The following is a 25,139-nucleotide window of genomic DNA, read 5'->3' on the forward strand; positions in this document are numbered from 1 at the left end:
GGCCAGTGTGATCCCAATGTTATTAATGAATAAAGATAATAAATAGGAAATGATCCCAATGTTATTAATAGGGAATAAAGATAAATATATAGGAAGGCCATATGATCCCAATTTATTAATAGGAATAAAGATAATAAATAGGAAGGCCAAGTGAATGCCAATGTTATTAATAGGGAATAAAGATAATTAAATGAAGGCCAGTGATATGATCCCAATGTTATTAATAGGGAATAAAGATAAATATATAGGAAGGTCAGTGTGATCCCAATGTTATTAAAGGGAATAAAGATATAATATAGGAAGTCAGTGATATGATCCCAATGTTATTAATAGGAATAAAGATAAATATATAGGTAGGTCAGTGATCCCCCCAATAGATATGATCCCAATGTTATTAATAGGGAATAAAGATAAATATATAGGATGGTCAGTATTTTTGCAACCCTACTGCCCATGCCATGTCACATGTGATGTCTGGGGACATTTAGAGAGGAAGAGACACTTAATAGCAATGACTAAGTGGGATTCTATAAGATGCAGTTCCATGTTCCACCACATCATTCACGTCTTTAATATTCCATGGGGCACTTCTGAATACAAATGTCCTGAACACAATTTTTGCCCTACATTAAATACTATCCTGATTCCTCAAGCCATTTTGCTTGGTGGAGGACTGGAAGTATCTGCTAGGGTAGAGGGCACCACGGTGGAACGTACTATCCACACAAGACGCTGACCTCTATGGTTTGCATGCGGTCACGTGACGCATCTTTCTTTCCCTCCACAACAAACTTTATTTATACGAACAATTTATCGGTATGGCTAGTTCTGGATGAGCGAAAAGGCGGAGGCTAGTACGGTGGCCTAGGTGGGTTAAACCGGTGAAACAAATGGCGGCCCACTTGAAGAAACGCGTCTATGAGGAATTTACTAGAGTGGTGCAGGTGAGAAGAGAGCCGAGTAAACTGCCTCTGTTATATCGGGGCTGGTGTATGTGACCAGTGGCAGAACTACAACTCCCAGAATCCACAGCGCGTTAGATTAGAAGTGGGAGATATCGTTCTGATAGCAGATTGTGTGCTTGCCTTCCCACAGCCCAAGTTAAAGGAGAGAGGGGCCCTGGCAGTGTAGGAGCGACATTCACATCACCTGCTGCTGCATTATTAGTATTATTACTATTATTAGTATTATTATTATAAAAATTGTGTTGTGACTGCTGCTGCCTCCTTATAAATCAAGCACAACCACCAGACTCTGGCCTTCCAACAGCAATCAGGCCCCCCATCTTTCCTGTTTAACAGCCCCCCATATTTCAGAGTTAACTGGGCCCCAATAATTAACCTCTTGCTCACCTGGGAGTCTCTGAGCAGAGGGCTTGATTGCCACCTGGATGGAAAAATAATGTTTAACACATGGATCTTTTCTAAAAAAAAAAAAAAAAAGTGGGAACACTGGGGCCCTGTCAATAAGTAGAATGAAGGACCAATGACGAAATAATATGTCTAGTGAAAGAGTGATCACCCCTTGAGATCTACTCTGACCATTCCCTGATATACAAAAACCCAACGATCTGCCCAAACCTCCACCCACTCCCCATCACAACACCCAACTTTGAGGACCATATGAACCCTGGGCCCAGAGCAAATGCCCCTTTCCCTCCTATTCTATAACCATCCTTGTACCAACTATTGATATAATCAATAACACGAGTCCTCTTTCCTACAAAGAGCAAGCTCTGCATACGCCAGTTAGAGTGTGAGCTCTGTGGACCTTCCCTCTTGTTCCAGCAAGTACCTGTTATCTCTATTATCTATCACTTCTGCTTGTTATCAGCACTACCATGTTTGTCTGTCATTGATCTGAATAGTAATGGATCCTGTTGGTGCATTGGGGAATCAGGCACAGTGCAATTAACACATGGCAATTACCATTCAGATCAGTGGTGGGAGATTCCAAGTTTTTTGGCCCCACCCACAGATAACATTTTCAGCGCTGGGTACCCCAAAGCTTCCTGCCAGTACACTAACATGACCGTTCAATTGTGATTTGCAGCAGCAGCCGCTAGAGGAGCCCTCGGCCAAGAAGCTGCGATTGACAAAACCCAGCAAATCTGCGGCTCTCCACATCGACCTGTGCAAAGCCACTTCTCCAGCGGACGCCCTTCAGTACCTGCTGCAGTTTGCCCGCAAGCCCGTCGAAGCAGAGAGCGTGGAGGGAGTTGTGCGAATCCTCCTGGAACATTATTATAAGGTAGGGGAATACTGGTGGCACGTCTGTATTGCTGTTCACCTGCAGACACTTTATCCAGACAAAAAATACTTATTTCAAATACAGCTATGGGATCCCTTATCCGGAAACTGATATCCAGAAAGCTCCGAATTACAGAATGGCTGACTCCTATAGACTCCATTTTATCCAAATAATCAACATTTTTAAAAATGATTTCCTTTTCCTCTGTAATAATAAAACAGTCGCTTGTACTTGATCCCAACTAAGATATAATTAAACCTTATTGGAAGCAAAACCAGCCTATTGGGTTTATTTAATGTTTACATGATTTTCTAGTAGACTTAAGGTATGAAGATCCAAATTATGGAAAGATAGGTTATCCGGAAAGAACTAGGTCCTGAGCATTCTGGATAACATTCTGGTCCCATACCTGTACTTTCTATTTATAATCATTTTTTAAAGCATGCCTTCTGCCTACGCTAGGCCTCCCACAACTGCTACTCTTTAGATGTACATTAGGGGACATATAGACAGATGGGGGGGAATCTTATCCCATGGAAAATCTCCGCACACCAGGGGACGATTTCCTGGACAAGCATAATATCCAAGTCTATAGCTAGTTAGTATAGATATTGGTGTATATATATATATATATATATATATATATATAATAATATTATATATTATATATATTATATAAGACAGGACCGCCATCAGAAATTGCAGGCCCCATACGACAAAATTTCCTGGGCCCCCTGGGCTGTGCCCACCGCAAGCCCCACCTAGGTCCGCCTCCCCACCACACAGTAAAAAACAAAAAAATATTGGTGGCTAGGGTACCCACATGTTAATAAAAAGATATTGGTGGTCAGGGCCCCCCATAAAAAAACGTTTGTGGCCGAGGGCCCCCCATTGTAAAAATATTGGTGGCTAGGACCCCACATGAGAAAAAAAATTGGTGCCCCCCCCACACATTAGAAGAAAATTGGTGGCCAGGGCCCCTTAAATGTCCATGCCTTCCCGAAGTCAGCAGATGGGGGGCCTGGCTAATCAAGTAAGTGTGACATGGCCGGGGCCCCCCTTACCCTCGGGCCCCCTACAACTGTTCCCCCCTGTCCCCTCTGATGGCTGCCCTGTATATAGATATATATATAGTTATATATGTAAGTATATAGATAGGCCTGTATCAGTGAGTATATATGTGCACTGGGTTTCATTTGATGGACTTTAGTCTTTTGTCAATCCAACTTAACTATGTGTTTCTATAATGGAGTAACTAAAACACGAAATTTCAGACGGGCAAACTTTGACAGTATAAGGGCATCTCTGCAATATATTAAGTGGGAAATGCTTTTCACAGGGTTAAACACAGAACAAAAATGGGAAGTCTTTATAATAAAATCTACATGTCAGTATATTCCACTTGTAAACAAGGAACGTCGTTGCAAAGCAAAACCTTTTTGGTTCAATAGAAGCGTTGGTGTTGAGGTGGGTAAGAAAAGACGTGCTTTTAAGGCTTTCAAGTTAGCTGGTACAGCCGAAACATTTATAAGGTACAAGGAGGCCAATAAATCATGCAAAGAAGCTATAAGGCAAGCTAAAATTGATATGGAAAAGGATATTGCAGCAAGCCGTAATATAAATCCAAAATTATTTTTTAAATATGTTAATAGTTTTTTTTTTATTGGAAAACTCAAAACACTTTTAGCTCAGTGAGTATTTAAAGGGGTGGTTCACCTTTAAGTTCACTTTTAGTAGGTTACAGAATGGCTAATTCTTTTTTTTTTTTTTTGTATAACTTTTTATTTAACATTTTGACAGTCAAATGTTATATTTATCAGTTTGTTACATATTTTTGTGTTGAAGCTGCAAAGTTGCAATCTTTTTGTTTTCTAAAATGTAACAGCTTGTTTTATTCCAGACTGTGATATATAAAGCTAAATAAAATAAGATAGAATAAAAGAGAAAGGAAAGTAATGGGGGGGAAGGGTAGGACTCCCGCTGATCTGAAATGGCATTCCTCACAAGCTATAACATTTATAGATATATTTATCCTAACTGTCATACAGAATGGCTAATTCTAAGCAACTTTTCAATTTGGATGCATTATTTATTTTTTATAGTTTTTAAATTATTTTCCTTCATCTTCTGACTCTTTCCAGCTTTCAAATAGGGGTCACTGACCCCATCTAAAAAACAAATGCTCGGCAAGGCTACAAATGTATTGTTGTTGCTACTTTTTATTGCTCATCTTTCTATTCAGGCCTCTTCTATTCATATTTCAGTCTCTTATTCAAATAAATGCATGGTCACTAGGGTAATTTGCACCCTAGCAACCAGATGGCTGAAATTGCAAACTGGAGAACTGCTGAATAAAAAGCTAAATAACTCAAAAACCACAAATAATAAAAAATACCAATTGTCATAGAATATCACTCTCTACATTATACTAAAAGTTAATTTAAAGGTGAACAACCCCTTTAAAGGGGGTGTATAGGCCTGTCCTGTCTCTGGTGTGAGTCTGACAGCTCAGTAATTCAGGTGCAGATTCTGAACTGTTACAATTAATTTAGTTGATCCATTTCTCAGCAGCATCTCTGGAGTATCAGTAGCTATTGTATCAATTCTAACAGCTGCCTGTAATGAAACCAGAGATTCTGCTCAGCAGGGACAAAGATAAGAAATGTATCAACTAGATGTATCAATTTAGTTTACAGGGTTGGCGACCCCTCCTCCCAGATCCGCTCGACTTTCGGCCAGATATCGATCAGGGACGCCCGTCGGATGGCCCCACACACGGGCCAATAAGAGTCGCGGCTTTTATCGACCCATGTATGGGGGCCTTAAAGGGATACTGTCATGGGAAAAAAAAATTTTTTCAAAATGAATCAGTTAATAGTGCTGATCCAGCAGAATTCTGCACTGAAATCAATTTCTCAAAAGAGCAAACAGATTTTTTTATATTCAATTTTGATATCTGACATGGGGCTGGACATTTTGTCAATTTCCCAGCTGCCCCAAGTCATGTGACTTGTGCTCTGATAAACTTCAGTCACTCTTTACTGCTGTACTGCAAGTTGGAGTGATATCCCCCCCCCCTTCCCCCCCCAGCAGCCAAACAAAAGAACAATGGGAAGGTTACCAGATAGCAGCTCCCTAACACAAGATAACAGCTGCCTGGTAGATCTAAGAACAACACTCAATAGTAAAAACCCATGTCCCACTGAGACACATTCAGTTACATTGAGAAGGAAAACAGCAGCCTGCCAGAAAGCATTTCTCTCCTAAAGTGCAAGCACAAGTCACATGACCAGGGGCAGCTGGGAAATTGACAAAATGTCTAGCCCCATGTCAGATTTCAAAAATGAATATAAAAAAATCTGTTTGCTCTTTTGAGAAATGGATTTCAGTGCTGGAGCAGCACTATTAACTGATGCGTTTTGAAAAAAACATGTTTTCCAATGACAGGATCCCTTTAAGAATGTGAAAAATGACACTTTACACTTCAGTATTAGAAAAACAGTCAAACATAGATAATAGAAAGTAATTGGAAAAAGTCTTTATTTCTGGGGAACTATCTGAAAACAACTAGGTGTTTGAAAATGAACAACCCCTTTAAGGCTCATCAAGAGACCACCTTCTTTTTACCCTTATAGCCTCCAGCCAGCTGGAACAGCAAGTTAGACTGTATCATATCAAACAAGTCTTCAGCCTCCATGTTCTTTATGATCAGGGGCTTTGAATGAATTCACCACTGAAGGTAGATCATATGAATAGTTCTGCATGAAACCGTTTCTGTTCATTAAACTTTGCATTTCCTTTTATAAGGAGAATGATACGTCCGTCAGGCTGAAGATCGCTTCCCTGTTGGGCTTGTTATCCAAGACGGCTGGATTTTGCCCTGACTCAATAGTGGACGATGTGATTAATACTCTTCAGAATGAAAGTAAGTCATTCTGTCTCTCCCCCTAGCGCACAGCCTCCCTCAGTCTCATGGGATTTCATTATCTGTACAGACTAAACTGCTGATTGGGCTATAGGCTTCCAGATGTCTCTTCTGCTGCAGATGTTTAGCTACTCACTTTTAGGTTACTGCTCTGGTTTAAAAAAATAAGTGAATGCAAAATTAATGAGGGTGTTATTCTAAGCACTTTTGTGATGTACATTCATTATTTATTTTTTATCCCAAGATATTAAGGGATACATGTACTGTTAATATGAATGAATTTTGTTACAACAGCGCCACCTGCTGGTCAGTTTCCCACCAGTCTGACCACCAAGTAGTCAAGGAAGTTGTCAGGAGAAAGAAAGAGGCTGCTCTGATGTTCTTCTGCTTAGGGAAGATGCGAGAAAGGTTGCTAATTGTTTTCCTAAGCAGAAGAACATCAGAGCAGCCTCTTTCTTTCTCCTGACAACTTCCTTGACTACTTGGTGGTCAGACTGGTGGGAAACTGACCAGCAGGTGGCGCTGCTGTAACAATTCATTCCTATTAACAGTACTTATATCCCTTAATATCTCGGAATAAAAAATAAATAATGAATGAAGGTACATTGCAAAAGTACTTCTAGCCCCCCTCATCAATTTTACATTCACTTGTTTTTAAGGTTTACTTATCCTTGAATCGTGCTTTTATATTAGAAATCTGGGGAGATTTCTGGGCAAGTAAACCAGGTTCCGTGTCCTATGCAACCATCCAGCCTTAGTTGAATAATATGTTATAGGAAACTCTAGGCTTCCCCCAGTTCCTGGGCGCTCAACTGTTCATTCATTATTCCAATGATATGATGTACTACTCCCTAGTTCATTGTGCCCAACGTACGTGCTGTTTGTTATTCACTTCAATTACTTTTTAGAACACATTTCCCCCTATATTTAACTTGTTATTAATGTTGTGTTTAGCTAAATGTACATTTACAACCCAACATGGTACAGTTTTTCTTTCTTATTTCTCCCTTTAGAGTCACACCAGGTTCTGGCACAGTTGCTGGACACCTTGTTAGAGATTGGCCTCAAGCTCCTGGACATTGTTTCCCACAGGATGCGATTGGTGGATGTGGCTTGTAAGGTAACGCTTCATTAGATGTTGGGTTGTTAAAGGGGTACTTCACCTTTAAGTTGACTTTTAGTATGTTATATATTGTTGTCTTCCTGTCATACCTTTTTCCAGCTTTCAGGTGCTGGTCACTGATTCCGGCAACCAAAAAAACTTGCTCTCTGAGGCTCCATTTTTATTGTTCTCTTTCTATTCACCTTAGACCTGCACAGGTCTGTTTTAGCAGGCCTGCATCCATCCTTAACCGATTACCCCAAACCCGCTTACCTGCATTTTTTTCCCCATACTTGAACACCCAACCCGCATATGCGTTGCATAAACCTGAAGTAAAGCCATGGAAACAGGAAGTGATGTCAGGCCACGGCCGGTTTCATGGAGGAAGCATTATATTTAAATGTTTTTTAACCTCCCAAATGGCTGCCTACTTATTCCAAGCTGCAGCTTAAGGTGCCCGTGGACTACAGTCCTGCGCGGGTCCATTTTTTGAAACCTGTACCCGCTACCTGCAATTTGACCCGCATGTTCCCACTACCCAATTAGGCCAACTACCCAACTAGTCCGAATCTTGCCAACAAAATGTAAAAACTGGAAGAACCACATGGGTGAATGGGAGGGATCAAGCCCGCAGAAGTGGGCCTTGCCGGCCTGGCGCCCTAGGCAGCCCAGCCGGGCAGCTTGCCCCCCATCTTTGTCTCGGTGCTCGTGTGCGCGGCAGCAGTGTTCACGTGTGCATACCCACCAGCATCATTCAAGGGCGCAAGTATAGTGGCAGGTCCAGTTTAGGGGTAGGCAGAAGCACCCCCAATCATTGCGCCCTAGGCAACTGCCTCTTCTTCCTACCCCTAGTTCTGGCCCTGCAAGCCCACTCCTTTTTTGGGTACCCAGTCGGATTACCCTCGGACTGCCCACACGGCCAAGGAAATGGGGACTTTTCGCCCGAAAACCCTTTGCAGGTACCCGATCCAATGCAGGACTGTACCGTGGTCTGCCTGTGTAACAACCACATGGTGGGGTCATAATGAATATTCCCGACCGCTTTGCAAGTAAACCGCTGCTACCTGACCCTCTGCTCTTCATCATCTGGTCTCTTATTCAAGTCTGGCATCAGACTTCACTTGCAGGGGTGCCAGGGGGAGTAAGCAAGCATTCATTTCTAAACTGGCCTTCAGACTGGGACTATACTACTGTGAATGGGATCCCCACAATTTAGGAAACTGTGCTCTTGACAATGTATATTGTGGACTGACTCCATATATAAACTTTATTTCTGAGCAAGAACATTTACCTGGTCTCTATCTGCTGCTTTGCACCCACAGCACCTATCCGATACGTCCCATGGTGTGAGGAATAAATGCTTGCAGCTCCTGGGGTGCCTTGGCTCTGTAGAAGCCAGCCCTGCCAAAGAGGTGGAAAATGCAGTCGCTAAAGATGTCCAGAAGATTATTGGGGATTATTTTATCGATCAGGATCCCCGTGTACGGACAGCAGCAATTAAAGCCATGGTAAGGGAATGATGTAGTGGATAACACTTAAAGGAGAAGGAAAGCTACAAGGTAGTTTATTGCCAATAGATTAGCCACAATAGTGCAAGCTGTAACACTATATTTATTCTGCAGAATGCTTTACCATATCTGAGTAAACCGCTCTAGAAACCCTCTCTGTTTGTTTAGGATAGCAGCTGCCATATTAGCTTGGTGTGACATCACTTCATGCCTGAGTCTCTCCCTGCTCACTCATAGCTCTGGGCTCAGATTACAGCAGGGAGGGGAGGAGGAAGGGGGGAAAAGGGAGGGGGAGAGGAACAAACTGAGCATGCTCAAGCCCTAGCCCTGGAGGTTTATGCTGAAAACAGGAAGTCTGATACAAAAGCCCATGAGTACACAATAGAAGGAAAGAAATTATGTGTTTCTTTTGACAGAGGACTCAGAGCAGCATTACTTTGAGGGTTTACTGGTGTATTTATATAGACCTTTCTGATAAAGCTTACTTAATTTTAGCCTTTCCTTCTTCTTTAAAACCATAGATGCCATCACAGTGCTTTTCGGATTATTTTGGTTCCAAGACCCATTTATGGTCCATAATTTACATAAAGAGCACACCAAGGTCATAATAATAGCCTTGTCATATCATTCACTTTATTATAATCCAGGGAATATTTCAGACCGTATATAAGTGTACAGCCTAAAGCTTAGGTCTTTGATACATAACATAAAGGATACTTTGTATGGAATTAATATTAAACTCCCCATTATCACATCAGTCTTGTTTTACTCCAACGGTTTAATACATATTGTGTGTTGCACTTGAAAAAGCTTGGGCCTTGTTAGCATTAAATAAGCCCCTGCATAGTCAGCAACTGTAATAGATTGATCAGAAATCACGCTGATATCAAATATGAATGTCCCACCTCTGTCCGTTATCATCCAGCTTTCAGTCGTTATTGGGGTGCTGGGAGTTTTGCTCCAGTGGGCTGACACGAGACTTAAGACCTTGTGAATGTTTTCATCCGCAATAAGAACAGGCAATGAATTAATTGTCAAATAAAAGTTATGGAACTGTAAGACATTTTGTTGTATTTGCTAATAATGAGTAATTATTTTTGGTTCAGTTGCAGCTGCATGAGAGGGGACTGAAGTTACAACAAGCAATGTATAATCAGGTACGGGGGTTTTTTTTTTTTTTTTTAAAGAAACTCAGAGTGAATCATTGCACTGAGCAGTTTGCGCTTAGAACAGGGGAGTCTTCTTTGCACAGCCACATTGTCTCAGAGGTAGAGCAGGTAATTCACTTTATACCATGAGAGATGTACAGCCCTGGGTACCTATGAATACTCTCTTCAAGGCAACAGTATTTGGTATAGGACAGGGGACGGACAGGGCAGGGGAGGGACGGACAGGGCAGGGGAGGGACGGACAGGGCAGGGGAGGGACGGACAGGGCAGGGGAGGGAGGGACAGGGCAGGGGAAGCAGAGCAGGTAATTTACTTTATCCCATGAGAGATGTACAGCCCTGGTTAACTATAAATACTCTCTTCAAGGCAACAGTATTTGCTTCAGTGAATCATTTTCAAAGGTATAGCACAGGGCAGGGGAGGGAAGAGGGATGGACGGCAGGGTAGGGAGGGACTACAGACAGGGGAGGGAGGCAGGTCCGGACTGAGCATTAAAATAGGCCCTGGCATTTCAGGCCCACATAGAGGCCCAAACAGCCTCCACCAGCAAATACTGACTTTCCATGGAACCTTATAGCAGCCCCTCTGGCATTTGCCAGAACTCACAGATTGCCAGTCTGGGTCTGGAGGGAGGGACGGACGGACAGGGGAGGGACAGACAGGGGAAGTAGGGACGGAAAGGAGAGGGAGGGACGGACAGACAGAGGATGGAAGGGATGGACAGACAGAGGATGGAAGGACAGAGGAGCAAGCGACAGAGGGGGCTAGGCGATACCTGCAGAGGGGAGTAAATCCAGACTAGGTGTAGGCAGAAGAATCTTGAACAGACACCTACCCAGCGCCCCCACATCGTTGCTCCATTGGCAGGTGCCTCTTCTGCCTCCCCCTAGTTCCGGCCTTGGTATAGCACTTCCAGATGAATAGGTTTTCACACTGTTGGTTTGTATTTCATTGCTAATATTGCAGTCTTTTGCCAATTCAAATACGGGGATATTTGCTTCAATACAGAATCATTAACAGTCTCCTTACATCTGTAATTCTGTGCTTCTTGGTCATGACTCAGAATTGGGTCCCCATGAAGTTTAGGGTTGGCTTTCCCACTCTTGCAACAGACATTAGTCATAAAAGGGAGATATGTCATTAATTGTATTGGAAATATTGGGTCCTAAAGAGAAATCCCAGATTTAATTTGGGTCCCATTCAAAAAAAGGTTCAAAACCCTTCCCTGCATAAATGGAACTATTGTAAAAGTGTCTCTGATCCTCATTAGATCCTGCGATCGATATTCCTTAAACCAAAATCTTTCACGGAGGATTCGGCCGAATCCAAAATGGTGGATTCGGTGTATCCCTAGTTTAAAACAATAGGCAGAAAGTATGTTTAGCACAAGCCCTATTCATTGCACTCATGTCTGAGAGGGGGGGCACTGCCACAATAATGTGCAAAGCTGTGTTATAACTTGCCTATGGCCCCAAAACAAGAGGCAACCCCACAAGACTGTATATTGAGAAAAATGATCAACGGACTAAAATCTGCCTCTTCCTCCTATCAGGCCTGCAAACTACTGACGGATGATTATGAACAAGTCCGGAGTGCTGCCGTGGAGCTGAGTTGGGTTTTAAGTCAACTCTATTCTGAAAGGTGAGCGCAAAGATCCAGCCATTGGCAGCTCTGTTGTGGGCAGAATGATTGGATGTAAGATGCTTGACGAGAGAAAAGCAGTGCTGCTCCCTAATTTTAGTATTCGATCTGTGCCATATCTTTATGGTTGGTCCAAGCCTTGTTATTCAGGCATTCACAGAGATCGAGTGATATCCAGTGGGGCTTACTTGTTTCATTATTCACTTTGTAGCATTGTTCCAATCCCATCGTCAAATGAGGAGATTCGATTGGTGGATGATGCTTTCGGAAAAGTCTGTCACATGGTTAGCGACGGGTCGTGGGTGGTGAGAGTTCAGGCTTGCAAACTCTTGGTAAGGCATTGAGCTATTGTACTTGCTATTTCCAACTTGGTCCTATTGCTTATCTTACTAATTCGTCCCCCACAGACTTGAATTGCATTTTCGGCATCTTTGCGGTGATTGGTTTCTGAAACTTCCATAAGGAAAGTGATACCAGCGAGACTTGGCTTAGGGAAAATCTGCAGCAACAAAACAATTCGGGTCAGGGCACATAGGTAGATTCGGGTACATTAGTCGCCAGCGACAAATCTCCTCTTCTTCGGGCGACTAATCTCCCCGAACTGCGTCCCCTGCCTTCCAGCCGGCTATTATGTAAATCCCCGGCGGGGTGGCACCTGGATTGCTTAGTTTTCCGAAGTTTCCTCCAACTTCGGGCAACTTTGGAAAACGAATCACGCTGAGTGCCATCCCTCCTTCGATTTACATTCTAGCTGTCGGGAGGCAGTTCGGGAGATTAGTCGCCCCGAAGAAGAGGAGATTTGTCGCTGGGTGACTGCCTGTGTTCCCTGACCCTAAAGGTGGCCATATTTACGGGCAGATTAAAGCTGCTGATATTTAGAACTTTAGACTGATGTGACAGCTTATCTGCCCGTATATGGGGGCTTTTGACGGGTCTCCCCGATCGATAACTGGCCAAAAAAAATCATTTAGATATCGATCGGGCAGGTTTGAACTTTCCTTCTATTGAGTACCGCATTGGCTAGTTAATGGAATCCTTCAACCCATCAGTGCTCATTGGCATTGTAATAATCCAATCGTTTGGAACTAGGGCCAAATTATTGAATTAACCCTTTATCCCCCTGCTGTTGTTGGGCATATTGGGGAAAGATAAGCTTGTTTGGTGACCTTACTAAACGAGCAGATCTTCTAGTCCTTTTTATCTCCCCCTAAAACCATTGTTATAATAACTGTCATTTAGTACTTGATTAACTGTTGATAGTAATATGTTGCACAAGCGCAAGACCATTATATGCGATGGGCTCTTTAATGGTTGTTTTTCTACTGCAGGGATCAATGCTGCAAGTCAGTCCTCACTTTCTGGAGCAGACTCTAGACAAGAAGCTCATGTCGGACCTCAGGGTAATTGTTTAATTGTATTGTCAGAATAATTGTGCAGTGTCCTATCCTTGGGCATAGAACTATAATTCATTGCACCAATCCTGTATGTTGGTCAAAAGATGTGCAAATTAAAGGGCCACTATGCACTTGTACTTAGAGGTCTCTATCTATTAAAGGAGAACTAAACCCTTAAAATGAGTGGCTAAAAATGGCATATTTTATACACAGAACTTATTGCACGAGGCTAAAGTGTCAGCTTGTCAATAGCAGCAATGATCCGGGACTTCAAACTTGTCACAGGGGGTCACCATCTTGGAAAGTGTCTGTGACACTCACATGCTCAGTGGGCTCTGAGCAGCTGTTGAGAAGCTAAGCTTAGGGCTCGTCACTAATTATTAGGGTTGCCACCTAGCCAGTATTTTACTGGCCTGGCCGGTAAAAATGATGGCTGACCCCAATGTTATTAATAGGGAAAAAAGATAAATCTATAGGAAGGCCGGTATTTTTTTACAGAAAAGGTGGCAACCCTACTAATTATCCAGCAGAAAATGAGCTTCCCTGGCTGTAATATAAGATGATGCTACAGGTTTGCTGATTATTAAATTCTGATGCTAATTGCACTGGTTTCTGTGCTGCCATGTAGTAATTATCTGTATTAATTACTAATCAGCCTTATATTGTGATATTTCTATTCTATGTGTACTGTATATTGTGAGTGGGTCCCTAAGCTCAGTAAGTGACAGCAGCACAGAGCATGTGCAGTGAATCAGCAGAAAAGAAGATGGGGAGCTACTGGGGCATCTTTGGAGACACAGATCTTTACTGCTAAAGGGCTGTGGTTGCCTTGGGCTGGTGCAGAAACCCAAAATATAATGTACAACATTTCTAGCAACTTCTTTAGTTAAGCTTTAGTCCTCCTTTAAATGGATTACTTATTGTTCTTCTTATCGTTCTCTTTACAGCGGAAACGGACAGCCCACGAACGTGCCAAAGAGCTCTATAGCTCAGGGGAGTTTTCCAGTGGCCGGAAATGGGGAGATGATGCCCCCAAAGAGGAGCTGGACACAGGAGCTGTGAATCTAATTGACTCTGGAGCCTGTGGAGCTTTTGTTCACGGGCTGGAGGATGAGATGTATGGTACTGTCACATATTCTATTGGCTGCAGCACAGAGCAAAAACAGTAACACAATCTAGCCAATTTATAATTGCAATCTAAAGCTTATAATTCATTTCCTTGTATACAAACTAGATCTATAGTCCGCACAGAAATCATATACTACTAGGCTGCAGTTTGGTCTGTAGAAGTCTCACCTCCTACATCACACAGATTTCCCTGTTGGCGAAGTAGGGGGTATAAGGGAGACTTGCCCCATAGGCTAGCCTCTGAGTAGAGATGCCTTATCCAATAAATAGCATGTGAGGATTCATTCAGTGCCAGTCCTGCTTGTAATAAAACATTCCAATGCTAAGCATTTCCTGCTTCTTAAAGGAACAGTAACACCAAAAAGTGAAATAAAGTAATGAAAATATAATATTATGTTGGCCTGCACTGCTAAAACTGGTGTGTTTGCTTCAGAAACTTTACTATAGTTTATATCAGGGATTCCCCAGCCTTTAGAACCCATGAGCAATATTCAGAAGTAAAAGGAGTTGAGGAGCAACTAGCATGAAAAATGTTCTTGGGGTGCCAAATAAGGGCAGTGATTGGCCATTTAGTAGCTCTGTTTGGCAGTGCACCTGGTTTTTATACAACCAAAACTTGCCTCCAAGTCTGGAATTAACAAATAATCTCCTGCTTTGAGGCCACTTGGAGCAACATGTAAGGGGTTGGAGAGTAACATGTTGCTCACGAGCTACTAGTTGGGGATCACTGGTTTATATAAACAAGCTGCTGCGTAGCCATGGGGGCAGCCATTCAAGCTGGAAAAAAGGAGAAAAGGCACAGGATACACAGCAGATAATAGAAAAGCTCCGTAGTATACAATGGGATTCTTCAGAACTTATGTTATCTACTGTGTATCCTGTGCTTGAATGGCTGCCCCCATGGCTACACAGCTGCTTGTTTATATAAACTATAGTAGTACTTATCTGTTATCTACTGTGTATCCTGTGCTTGAATGGTTGCCCCCATGGCTACACAGCAGTTTTTTTTATATAAAATATAGTAGTACTTATCTGTTATCTACTGTGTATCCTGTGCTTGAATGGCTGCCCCATGGCTACACAGCAGCTTGTTTATATAAACTATAGTAGTACTTATCTGTTATCTACTGTGTATCCTGTGCTTGAATGGCTGCCCCTATGGCTACACAGCAGCATGTTTATATAAACTATAGTAATACTTATCTGTTATCTACTGTGTATCCTGTGCTTGAATGGCTGCCCCCATGGCTACACAGCAGCATGTTTATATAAACTATAGTAGTACTTATCTGTTATCTACTGTGTATCCTGTGCTTGAATGGCTGCCCCCATGGCTACACAGCAGCTTGTTTATATAAAGTATATTCAGGTTGTTTTGCATAAGGTTGACTCCTTCAAGTAGCTCTTTACGTACTATTGGTAATGCCAATGGAAAGCACCATAAACGTTTCTTATCCAACGTGCATCACTTCCAGTCCTAACTGTTCTTTGCAGAGGTGAGGATTGCTGCTGTGGAGTCCTTGTGCCTGCTGGCCCGCTCGTCTGCTCCGTTTGCTGAGAAATGCTTGGATTTCCTGGTGGACATGTTCAACGATGAGATTGAGGAGGTGCGACTGCAGTCTATCCACACCATGCGCAAGATCTCCGACAATATCACTCTGAGAGAAGATCAGCTGGACACAGTGCTGGCCGTGCTGGAGGTGAGTAACTTCTATAGTGGGAATGAATAAAAGTTCTTATAGTTTGTGTTGATGCTGGTTGTTGGCTTCACTACTCCTTATTGTGTTGTGCAGGACAAATCTCGAGATATCCGGGAGGCCCTTCATGAGTTGCTGTGTTGCACAAATGTTTCCACCAAGGAGTGTATCCAGCTGGCTCTGGTTGAACTATTGAAGAACCTCTCCAAATACCCCACCGACCGGGAGTCCATTTGGAAGTAAGTATGGAGCTTGCATGCTGATTGGCTTGTATACATTCAGCAGAAGTCATTATTGGCCCAGTATATTGCCCAGTATAAGGCATTTCTTACTTTGCAGGTGTTTAAAGTTCCTCGGGAGCCGACATCCCACCCTGGTCCTGTCTCTTGTCCCAGAGCTTCTGAGCACCCACCCTTTTTTTGATACGCCAGAGCCTGACATGGATGACCCAGCCTGTATCCTTCTTTTGCTCAGTGCAGTGGTTTCCCTGATAAATGCAAGTGGGTGATGAAGGGGGCGATAAAGCCGAGAAGTCTTGTTTCAACGTTTGGAGGCTTTGCAGCAATGCCACTTTCCAAGGATTATTTGGTAGATTCTGCATTCTGCCACTAGGTGGAGTATGCAGTGATATATTTGTTTTATATACTGCGGTTCCACTGTAATTTATGGCGTGGGTTACAAATATATACATGTATAAAGATAACTCCAAATACTATAAACACACAAAATCATGTGGGCGAATGACGACAATATTTTGTTCTTTACCTTTAAATTAACTTTTAGTATGAGGAAGAGAGTGATATTCTGAGACAATTTGTAGTTGGTTTTAATTTTTTGTGGTTTTTGAGTTATTTAGCTTTTTATTCACCAGCTTTACAGATTGCAATTTCAGCAATCTGGTTGCTAGGGTCCAAATGACCCTAGCAGCCATGCGTTGCTATGAATAAGAGACTGGAATATGAATAGGAGAGGCCTGAATAGAAAGATGAGTAATAAAAAGTAGCAATAACAATACATGTTTAGCCTTACAGAGCATTTGTTTTTAAGATGGGGTCAGTGACCCCCATTTGAAAGCTGGAAAGAGCCAGAAGTAGATGATAAAAAATAAGTTAATTAATAAAGACCAATTGAAAAGTTGCTTAGAATTAGCCATTCTATAACATACTAAAAAGTAACTTTAAGGTGGACCACCCCTTTAAAGGGAAACTAAAAAACATCAACTCAGTAGCTGGAGCATTGTATTTTTTGTCAGCACCAGATAGGGAGGCACCGAATCCAGGATTCAGCCTTTTTCAGCAGGATTTGGATTCACCCAAATCCTTGTGCCTGGCTGAAACAAGTACAAGATGATTCTTAGTTTTCAGGTCTGCTTACATCGGAGCTTAAAGGGGAACTCCGGCTTCCAAACCAATATTTGGTAAAGAGGCCTACATAACACAGAAACCCTAATATACCCATCACAGCTACCTGTTTCTTCAAAAAGTATGAATAAATGCCATTTTCTGTGCTGAAATGCAGCTGTTTAAGGGCAATTCCGGGAGATTTAGTCGCCTGGCGAATAATCGCCTCGTCTTTGCGGCAACCAATCTTCCCGAACGCCTTCCCTCTTGTCTTGCGCCGGCTAAAATGAAAAATCGCCTGCGCTAAAGCACGCGCGGCGCTTTGTATTCCGAAGTCGCCCGATGTTTCCTCATGAAACTTCTCTTCTCTTGTAACAACTTCTCCACAGCTTACAGACAGCATGCAGGAACTACATAACCCACAATGCATTGCACTATGATCCTCTGTTCCTTATTGAAATCACTTGTGCAGGGAATTGTGGGGGTTGGAGGATGCAGGCTGAGGACAGATGGCTGTTGATACAAAGTAACAGAAGTCAGCCAGCTCAGCAAAGTAGTCAGACAGATCAGCAGGAAAGCAGGGGGCTAGGCTTAGGGAACTGTCAGAAACCATTAAAAATCATGAAAAGTCTGCATATATTTTAATTGATGTATATTGCAAAGTTGCTTGAAATTATGTTTACTTTTCAAAAAGCTCAAGTTATGTTTGTGTGGAGTTCCCCTTTAACATTGCTCTCCAGACATTGCAGTTCTGGTTCTGATTTTCAATGCTGCCAAATGCTGTCCCACCATGCCTGCTCTGTTCTCTGATCACACGTTCCGTCATTATACCTACCTGCGAGACAGCCTGTCACACCTTGTTCCTGCTCTTAATGTAAGTGACACATACACACAGCTGATATATCTTCTATCATTTCTTCTCTTTGTCTCAGGGGTCTCGGGTGTACAGGGCTTTAGGGGTGTAAACAATAGAGGTGTCACAAGTGTGAACAATACAGGGGATTACAGTCCGGATTTGATTAAACAATGCAGTTAATCTCTGTACCTTTTAAATCTTACACATGGTAAGCAGACACAGCAGGCAGACTTTCATGGGGGGGGCCACACAAGGGGGGTCGCTGAGCACATGTTGGCCAGCCCTGTCTTAAAGGTTAAGTAAACCTTTAAAATAAGTGAATGTAAAATTGATGAGTGCTATTCGAAACACTTTTTTAATTTACGTTTATTTTCTTTTATTTCCAAGATATTAAAGGATACAGGTGCTGTTAATATGAATGGATTTTGTTACAACAGCGCCACCTGCTGGTCATTTTCCTACCAGTCTGACCAAGTAGTTAAGGAAGGTGTCAGGAGAAAGAAAGAGGAAAGATTTGAGAAAGGTTTCTAATTTTTTCAGGGCCGGAACTAGGGGTAGGCAGAAGAGGCACCTGCCTAGGGCGTAACGAAAGGGGGGCGCTGGGCAGGTACTTGACTTTTGCCTACCCCTAGTCCATGTTCGCTGCTCCTCCCACTCCTCCAGTGCTCCTCCCTGCCTCCCTCCCCTCAAGCGCTTTACCCCATCTCCCCAGTCACTTTCCCCGCCTCTCACCACTCCCCTCGGTCGCTTTGCTCTGCCTCCAGCGCTGTAACACTCTCCCCTCCATTGTGCGCACACATGCGCACAACGGTTTCAGGAGCGCGCACGTCCGCACGAGCGATCGCGGAGGGGAGCATGGAGGAGAGCGTGGAGGGGAGCGCGGTGGCCACCCGGGTCGTCTAGGGCGCCCGGTTGGCTTGGCCCGCCACTGAATTTTTTGTTCCTAAGCAGAAGAACATCAGAGCAGCCTCTTTCTCCTGACAACTTCCTTGACTACTTGGTGGTCAGACTGGTGGGAAAATGACCAGCAGGTAGCGCTATTGTAACAATTCATTCATATTAACATAACAGTATGTGTATCCTTTGATACCTTAGAATAAAAAATAAATAAATAATGAATGTAAAGGACAAACGTGCTTAGAATAGTCCCCTCATCAATTTTACATTCACTTATTTTAAAGGTTTACTTATCCTTTGTCTACTAGAAAATCATGTAAACATTAAATAAACCCAATTGGCTGGTTTTGCCTCCAATAAGGATTAATTATATCTTAGTTGGGATCAAGTACAAGCTACTGTTTTATTATTACACAGAAAAATAAATAATTTTCAAACATCTGGATTATTTGGATAAAATTAAGTCTATGGGAGATGGCATTTCCGTAATTCTGAAAAAGGGTTTCCGGAAAACGGATCCCATACCTGTAAAAATTAAATACATTTTCATAAAAGACTTCAGTGGAATGCTGAGATTTGATTGCTTTGGGCAATATTCCCTGGCTATTCAGTGTATGCATATTAGACAGTAATAAATATCCTGTGTGGAGAATATTTGGCTATGGCAAGCAATATAGCAGCTCCTACTTGCAACACAATGTGCTATGCATAGAGTACTGTAGGCAATAGTTATTCTCCCGTTTATATTAGAGGTATAGTTTGTTTCAGACTGATATAACATCAGTGTAATTTAATGTTTCTGTTTATTTCCTCAGTTACCAAGTGTGAGATGGTCTTGGATCCCGGATGTTATCACAGAGGCCCCTCCTGAGGATCCTTCACAGCAGTTTCTTCAGCTCAGCTTAGAGCGGGTGCACAATCTCCAGCACCTCGGCTCACAAGGGACACAGGAGCTGCTGGAATTCACTATACGGTAACTGGGATCTGATTGGATGAGTGCAGCACCCCAATGGTCTTGTGTGCTTAGCCGTCTTGAACTACTGGGAAGTAGGGACCATTGCAGTAGTTTCAGTTTCAGTCTTGCACAATTAATCTAAAGCTGACTATTTACACCCAGTCTCTTATACAGCCACAAATTTCTTGATCTGATTGTCTGGCTCCCAGGGTTACGTTCAAATCACAAGCAGCCTGTATAGAACAATTGGACAGGACTGTGGGAGGAGGGGGCCTCTTTATACACACGTGCATATAAAACATACACTCGGTTATCTACCAAGTATAATGAATCCCTCCTTCAGTGTAAGCCTGAGAAACTGGCAGTAATAGGGAAAGAGAGGCGCTTCTGTTTAGTTCTCTGCTTGAACTTATCCTGTTCATTCCAAGGGGAAGGTGAAAACAAAATGATGACCCGTTTGCCCTCTTACAGGAATTGTTCAGTATAAAAATAAAAACTGGGTAAATAGGCTGTGTTTAATAATAAAATAGTTGGTTAGCCAAAAATGTAATGTATAGAGGCTGAAGTGACTGGATGTCTAACATAATAGCCAGAACACTACTTCCTGCTTTTCAGCTCTCTTGGTTTACCAGGCAGTAACCAATCAGAGACTTGAGGAGGGGCCACATGGGTCATAACTGTTGCTTTTGAATCTGAGCTGAATGCTGAGGATCAATCGCAAAATCACTGAACAGTTATGTCCCATGTGGCCCCCCTTATAGTCACTGAATAACTCAAAGTTAGTTATTACTACTACTGAAAAGCAGGAAGTAGTGTTCTGGCTATTATGTTACACATCCAGTCACTCCAGTCTTTATACATTACATTTTTGGCTAACTAACTATATTAGAAACATTTTTTATTTTGCACAGCCTATCTATTTACCCAGTTTTTATTTTCACACTGAACTGTTCCTTTAAAGGAGACATAAAGGATAAATGAAAAAAACCCTAATTTTGTAGTCAATTATGTTGCTTTTACATGGTGCTAAAAATTATTATCTTTAAAAATAGCCCTTTATTATAGCTCCCTATAGATGTTGATTGGTTCCTCTCCAAGTTTCAAATGAGGGGTGGGAGTGTCCGAACGATTTCTGCCAGAAGCACAGTAGGAGGGGACAGCCAACAACAGCCCTGCAGTCCCACAAGCATAGACAGGCTTCGGTTCCCTATCAGGTCCTGCTAGCTGCTGATTGGTTCCTGTCCTACAGTGCAGTGAGCTGAGAGCCTGGGAATTCAGGGAGCAGGAAGTGGAAGAGAAGGGAGGGTTTCTGCAGAAATAACAAAAAGTAGTGTTTCAGGTTGATTTATTGATGAACACAATTCTTCTATATCTAAATGAATATAATGCACTGATACGTTCTTATTTTTTACACAAAATGTCTCCTTTAATAAACCAACAGGGAACTATTTCTAAAAGGATAAGTAAACCTTAAAATAAGTGAATGTAAAATTGATGAGGGTGCTATTCTAAGTACTACTAAAATGTACATTCATTATTTATTTATTTTTTAAATTCCAAGATATTAAGGGATACATGTACTGTTAATATGAATGAATTTTGCTACAACAGCTCCACCTGCTGGTCATTTTCCCACCAGTCTGACCACCAAGTAGTCAAGGAAGTTGTCAGGAGAAAGAAAGAGGCTGCTCTGATGTTCTTCTGCCTAGGAAAGATGTGAGAAAGGTTTCTATTTTTTTTTCCAAGCAAAAAACATCAGAGCAGCCTCTTTCTTTCTCCTGACAACTTCCTTGACTACTTGGTGGTCAGACTGTTGGGAAACTGACCAGCAGGTGGCGCTGTTGTAACACAATTCATTTATATTAACAGCACATGTGAATAAAAACAAAATAAGTAATGAATGTAAATTACAAAAGTGCTTAGAATAACCTCCTTATCAATTTTACATTCACTTATTTTTAAGGTTACTTATCCTTTAATTAAAAGAACAGGCAGATCATTTTTCATGCAATATGGACTAAAGCATTGGTGATTTTTTGTGTAGACAGAAAAAAGGGATGCACTGAATCCAGGATTCGTCCTTTTTTAGCAGGATTTGGGCGAATCCTTCTGCCCGGCCGAACCCGAATTTGCATAAGCAAATTAGGGACGGGGAGGGAAATTGCGTGACTTTTTGTCACAAAACAAGGATGTAAAAAATATTTCCCCCTTCCCACGATGCAAATTAAGATTCAGTTTGGTATTCGGCCGAAAGGGCTTGGGATTGTGACATTTCTGCTGATTTCTTATTTGCTTTTCTTCCCCAGTGACCTGCAGAGGATTGGAGAGCTTCAGTCTGACCTTGCGGGAATGGCGGATTTCTCTGCAACGTATCTGCGCTGCCACTTACTGCTAACCAAGGTTGGATTGGGTGACTTTGATTGGCCCCAGTGTTTGACTAGATAATGTAAAGTTCTCATGCTTCTCGCAGGCCCTCGGGCAGCTATGCTGAGTGTTATACTGTAGGTACTGCCCAAATAAGTCAGATAAATATAATTGATTTTCTTTAGTAATAAGAACTCATTTAACAGTAACACCCAAAGTGCTTTGTATTGACCACCTGAGATTCCACGACCCTTGTTGACGTGCCTCTGGCAGGAAACACTTTATTCTTTACTGTTGCTTTTGATGTTTCCAGGCCTTGAATGAGAAGCTATGGAGTCTGGCTGCTCCTCTGTTTCTAAAGAATTCCCTGACAACCAATGCTGTCAAGCAGGTACGTTTTTCAACCGAATTTACTATGTAAGTTACTAGAAACTTCTTTTCTGAGGTAGTGTCACTTTAAAGGAGAAGGAAAGCTACGGAGGCATTTTATTGCCAATAGATTAGCTGCAATAGTGAAAGCTTGAATGCTATATTTATTCTGGACAATGTTTTACCATACCTGAGTAAAAAGCTCTAGAAGCTCTGTTTGTTTAGAGTAGCAGCTGCTGTATTAGCTTGGTGTGACATCACTTCCTGCATGAGTCTCTCCCTGCTCATTTATAGCTCTTGGCTCAGATTACAGCAGAGAAGGGAGAGAGGAACAAACTGAGCATGCTCACGCCCGGGGCAAGGAAGTTTAAGCTGAAAACAGGAAGTCTGATACAGAAGCCCATGAGTACACAATAGAAGGAAAGAAATGTGGTGTTTCTTTTGACAGAGGACTCAGAGCAGCATTACTTTGAGGGTTTACTGGTGTATTTATATAGACCTTTCTAATAAAGCTTACTTCGTTCCTTTTTCTTTAAGACTGTGGTTATAGGGTCGAGCCCTCATTGGAGGACCAACCTTTGGTTACCCCCTTCCCCCCCAGCTCATAACAAGGATACATTCATTTATTAGTCATTCCACCATATTTCCTGCAATATCCAGACTTGGCTTGGATTTAGGTGTATCTAGGTGAGAAAATTTACATCTCCCCATTTCTCACCATAACTAGGCCAGGCTGAGCCCCCGTCACTTCTTGAAACCCCCTGCAGTTTGGGAAGCTCTGCTTAAAATGGGTGGTTAACTTTTAGTATGTTATAGAATGGCTAATACTAAGCACATTTTCAATTGGTATTTATTTTTTCTAGGTTTTTTTTTTTTTAATTCTTTGCCTTTTTCTTCTGACTCATTCCAGATTTCAAATGGGGGTCACTGACCCCATCTATAAAACAAGTGCTCTGTAAGGCTACACATTTATTGTTATTAATACTTTGTATTACTCCTCTTTCTATTCAGGCCTCTCCTATTCATATTCCAGTCTCTTATTCAAATCAATACATGGTTACTATGGGAATTTGGACGCTAGCTACCAGACTTCTGAAACTGCAAACTGGAGAGCTGCTGAATAGAAAGCTAAATAACTCAAAAACCACAAATAATAAAAACCAATTATCTCAGAATATCACTCTCTGCATCATACTAAAATGTAATTTAAAGGCGAACAAAGCCTTTAAAGGAGAACTAAAACTTAACTAAAGCAGTAGCCAGAAATGCTGTAAAATATGTTTTGTGCTTCTGTACCAGCCCAAGGCAACCACAGCCCTTTAGCAGTAAAGATCTGTGTCTCCAAAGATGCCCCAGTAGCTCCCCATCTTCTTTTCTGCTGATTCACTGCACATGCTCTGTGCTGCTGTCACTTACTGAGCTTAGGGACCCACTCACAATATACAGTACACATAGAATAGAAATGTCACAATATAAGGCTGATTAGTAATTAATACAGATAATTACTACATGGCAGCACAGAAACCAGTGCAATTAGCATCAGAATTTAATAATCAGCAAACCTGTAGCATCAGCTTATATTACAGGGGAAGCTCATTTTCTGCTGGATAATTAGTGACAAGCCCTAAGCTTAGCTTCTCAACAGCCAATCAGAGCCCACTGAGCATGTGAGTGTCACAGACACTTTCCAAGATGGAGACCCCCTGTGACAAGTTTGAAGTCCTGGATCATTGCTGCTATTGACAAGCTCAAACTTTGGACTGGTGCAATAAAGTCAGAATATAAAACATGGCATTTTTAGATATATTTATTTTTAGGGTTTAGTTCTCCTTTAAGTGCAATGGAAGATGTCACGTTGGCCTAAATCCTATTACTTTATCCTCTGCTTATTCCTATACTAGTAGAGGGTACGTATAGATATATTTTTTTAGATCCATGATCAATTGCCAAATTTTGGGTTTACATCCTGTTATAGACCGTGACAATATCCTATGTCCATTCTCTGTTTTCTAACCTTTATTTCATTTTAGATCTTAGAAGAAACCTACAAGATGGAGTTTATGTACAGTGGGCTTGAAACCAGGCAAGTGGCAATAATACATCACATGAGGTTACAAGCCAAAGCCCTGCAGCTCTTGGTCACGGCTCGGACCACTAAAGGGTAAGTTAGCTGAGCTTTATCCTGTAGTGACTATTTATTTTTACTTTATAATAAGGACAATTATTTTGTTATATTCCCACTCTCTGTATTTATCACTTCCAGAGCTGAGCCACTTTTTGGGATGTGTGAAGAGTTTTTGCAGGAGGTGGACTTTTTCCAGAGGTGAGTGGACCTTTAGGAGACTCTCGTCCCTGAATTGTGACTTGGGTATGGCCCCAGCCTTTAGCATATTCCACTGCTCTATTCTTAAAGGGGTGGTTCACTTTCATGTTAACTTTTAGTAGTTGATAATTGTAAGCAACTTTTCAGTTTGTCATTATTATTTATAGTTTTTGAATTATTTTCAAAAAAAGATGATTAAGGGCTGGTAAATACCAGATCAC

At 41.9% G+C, this 25,139-nt stretch overlaps 1 protein-coding gene across 2 annotated transcripts in view; it reads left to right on the forward strand.

Annotated features, from left to right (window-relative positions):
- The first annotated feature begins 777 nt into the window (after nt 1–777).
- ints4.L (integrator complex subunit 4 L homeolog) overlaps nt 778–25,139 on the forward strand; it is a 28,494-nt gene continuing 4,132 nt past the window's right edge. Inside the window, exons 1-19 of one of the 2 annotated variants that reach the window (XM_041581033.1) lie at nt 778–944; nt 2,056–2,250; nt 6,058–6,175; nt 7,189–7,295; nt 8,600–8,785; nt 9,892–9,942; nt 11,507–11,595; nt 11,807–11,927; nt 12,924–12,995; nt 13,937–14,111; nt 15,612–15,817; nt 15,911–16,053; nt 16,154–16,269; nt 17,895–18,028; nt 19,723–19,880; nt 22,169–22,262; nt 22,540–22,617; nt 24,626–24,756; nt 24,859–24,918. In XM_041581033.1, coding sequence (XP_041436967.1) covers nt 891–944; nt 2,056–2,250; nt 6,058–6,175; nt 7,189–7,295; nt 8,600–8,785; nt 9,892–9,942; nt 11,507–11,595; nt 11,807–11,927; nt 12,924–12,995; nt 13,937–14,111; nt 15,612–15,817; nt 15,911–16,053; nt 16,154–16,269; nt 17,895–18,028; nt 19,723–19,880; nt 22,169–22,262; nt 22,540–22,617; nt 24,626–24,756; nt 24,859–24,918 — 2,288 coding nt within the window. In that variant the 5' untranslated portion in view covers nt 778–890. 2 annotated transcript variants of the gene reach the window in all.

The sequence above is a fragment of the Xenopus laevis genome, chromosome 2L (genome assembly GCF_017654675.1).
Source record: "Xenopus laevis strain J_2021 chromosome 2L, Xenopus_laevis_v10.1, whole genome shotgun sequence".
Lineage (NCBI taxonomy): Eukaryota > Metazoa > Chordata > Amphibia > Anura > Pipidae > Xenopus > Xenopus laevis.